This window comes from Galeopterus variegatus, unplaced genomic scaffold, assembly GCF_000696425.1.
Source record: "Galeopterus variegatus unplaced genomic scaffold, G_variegatus-3.0.2 Scaffold6527, whole genome shotgun sequence".
Taxonomy (NCBI): domain Eukaryota; kingdom Metazoa; phylum Chordata; class Mammalia; order Dermoptera; family Cynocephalidae; genus Galeopterus; species Galeopterus variegatus.
In genome coordinates this window covers 58,346-59,942 of record NW_007732638.1, presented here as the reverse complement: position 1 = coordinate 59,942, position 1,597 = coordinate 58,346, and the positions used below count along the sequence as shown (strand labels likewise).

Sequence of the window (1,597 nt, the reverse complement as noted above, 5' to 3'; positions counted from 1 at the left end):
CATTTCCATAAAATTCCTCCAGTAATTAAATACGTCTCCTGATACCATCTGTATGTGAATACCCATTAATACCCACACTCCAATATTTCTTTCTCAGAGCCCCTGCCAGGCAAGATGAATCAAGGGAATAAAGTGAGTAATAAGTGGCTTTTCACAACTGTGAAAAGATTAGATAGAATAGATCATGGAACATATGAGAAATTAGGATAGCAAGAGTCAGGTGAACATCATTCTTTCTGTGAATAAGTCATCCGCAGAATACAAAGTCTGTGGTTACCTTTTCTGATGGTTTATACTTCTAGAACACTGAGCAAAAATAGTAAATATGAAGTAATTTGAAAAATATTTGTTCATACAGAACATACTTAATCTCATATTATAACCTTGGATCATGACATTTTGATCTAATATTTTGATCACCAATAAAGTTAGCCTGATGATAATGCTGCTCTTATATTTTACCATTTAAAAACTTTGGTGTTGTTTAGAAAATACACATATATTAGTATGCATATGAATAGCATGTGGTACAGACTGCTGTCCTAAATTCATAATTTAAAAATGCTAGACATCTTTATGAATGAAAACACTGGAGAAGGCATGAGACCCACTTTTGAGCGTCCATGAGCATGCGCTGCTGAGCAGCTTCCGGCACAGGCTGACAGGAGCAGTCCTGCTCCGTGGCATTTTCCAAGTTGCTCTTGAAGCTCTCCAAGGTGCTAGAAAGATTCCTGCTAAGACTTTCACAATTTAGCTGACTGGGCAAGAACCACATCTTTTCGATTTCCTGGAAAACATAGCAATAATATAGGTTAGAAACATACATACTTACCTGTATGAGCTTAAGTCTGGTTTCCAGATAAACACATACCCTAAGTGTTAGATACACTGTAAGTTTTTAGTTTTTTTTCTGTAGTCTCAAGAAACATGGAGAATGAACAGTCATGTCCAAATTGCTTCTGGGCATTGCAGAGCAGTAGAAAGAGCCCCTGGCTGGGAAACAGGGGAGCCTAGACTTCACTACTGGCTCTGCCACTGACTGGCCCCAAGCAAGACAGCATGTTCTTCAATACAGGACAGAGAGCAAGCAACACTCTGCTGCTGGATGACCTGGCACTTAACTGCCTGGAGCTCAGTGCCCAGGAACTCAAGCAACTCAATAGCAAAAAAAAAAAAGTGCTCAACATCACTAATCATCAGGGAAATGCAATCAAAACCATAACGAAATACTGCCTCACACCCATGTGGTTGGCTATTATCAAAAAGACAAGAGATAGCAAGTGCTGGTGAGGATATAGATGAAAGGGAGCCCCTGCACACTGCTGGTGGGAATGTAAAGTGGCACAGCCATCATGGAAAACGTTATGCAGGTTTCTCATAAGATTAAAAATAGAACTACCACATGACCCAGCAATCTCACTCCTGGGTATACGTGCAAAGGTAATAAAATCAGTCTTGAAGAGATATCAGCACTTCTATGCTCACTGCAGCACTGATAGATCTTGGATGTGGCCGGCGCCATCTTGGACGTGGTCGCATCACCTTGGATGCGACTGACGTCATCCTGGACGCAACCTGCGCCATATTGAGTACAAAA

The 1,597-nt window shown here is 40.7% G+C and overlaps 1 protein-coding gene across 1 annotated transcript in view; it reads right to left on the bottom strand.

The window, feature by feature from the left end:
* ABCA13 (ATP-binding cassette, sub-family A (ABC1), member 13) overlaps positions 1 to 1,597 on the bottom strand; it is a gene marked incomplete at its 5' end in the record, with an annotated part of 119,386 nt that overhangs the window by 60,490 nt on the left and 57,299 nt on the right. Inside the window, one exon of the mRNA XM_008590977.1 lies at positions 612 to 787. Coding sequence (XP_008589199.1) covers positions 612 to 787 — 176 coding nt within the window. The remainder of the gene's footprint in view (positions 1 to 611; positions 788 to 1,597) is intronic.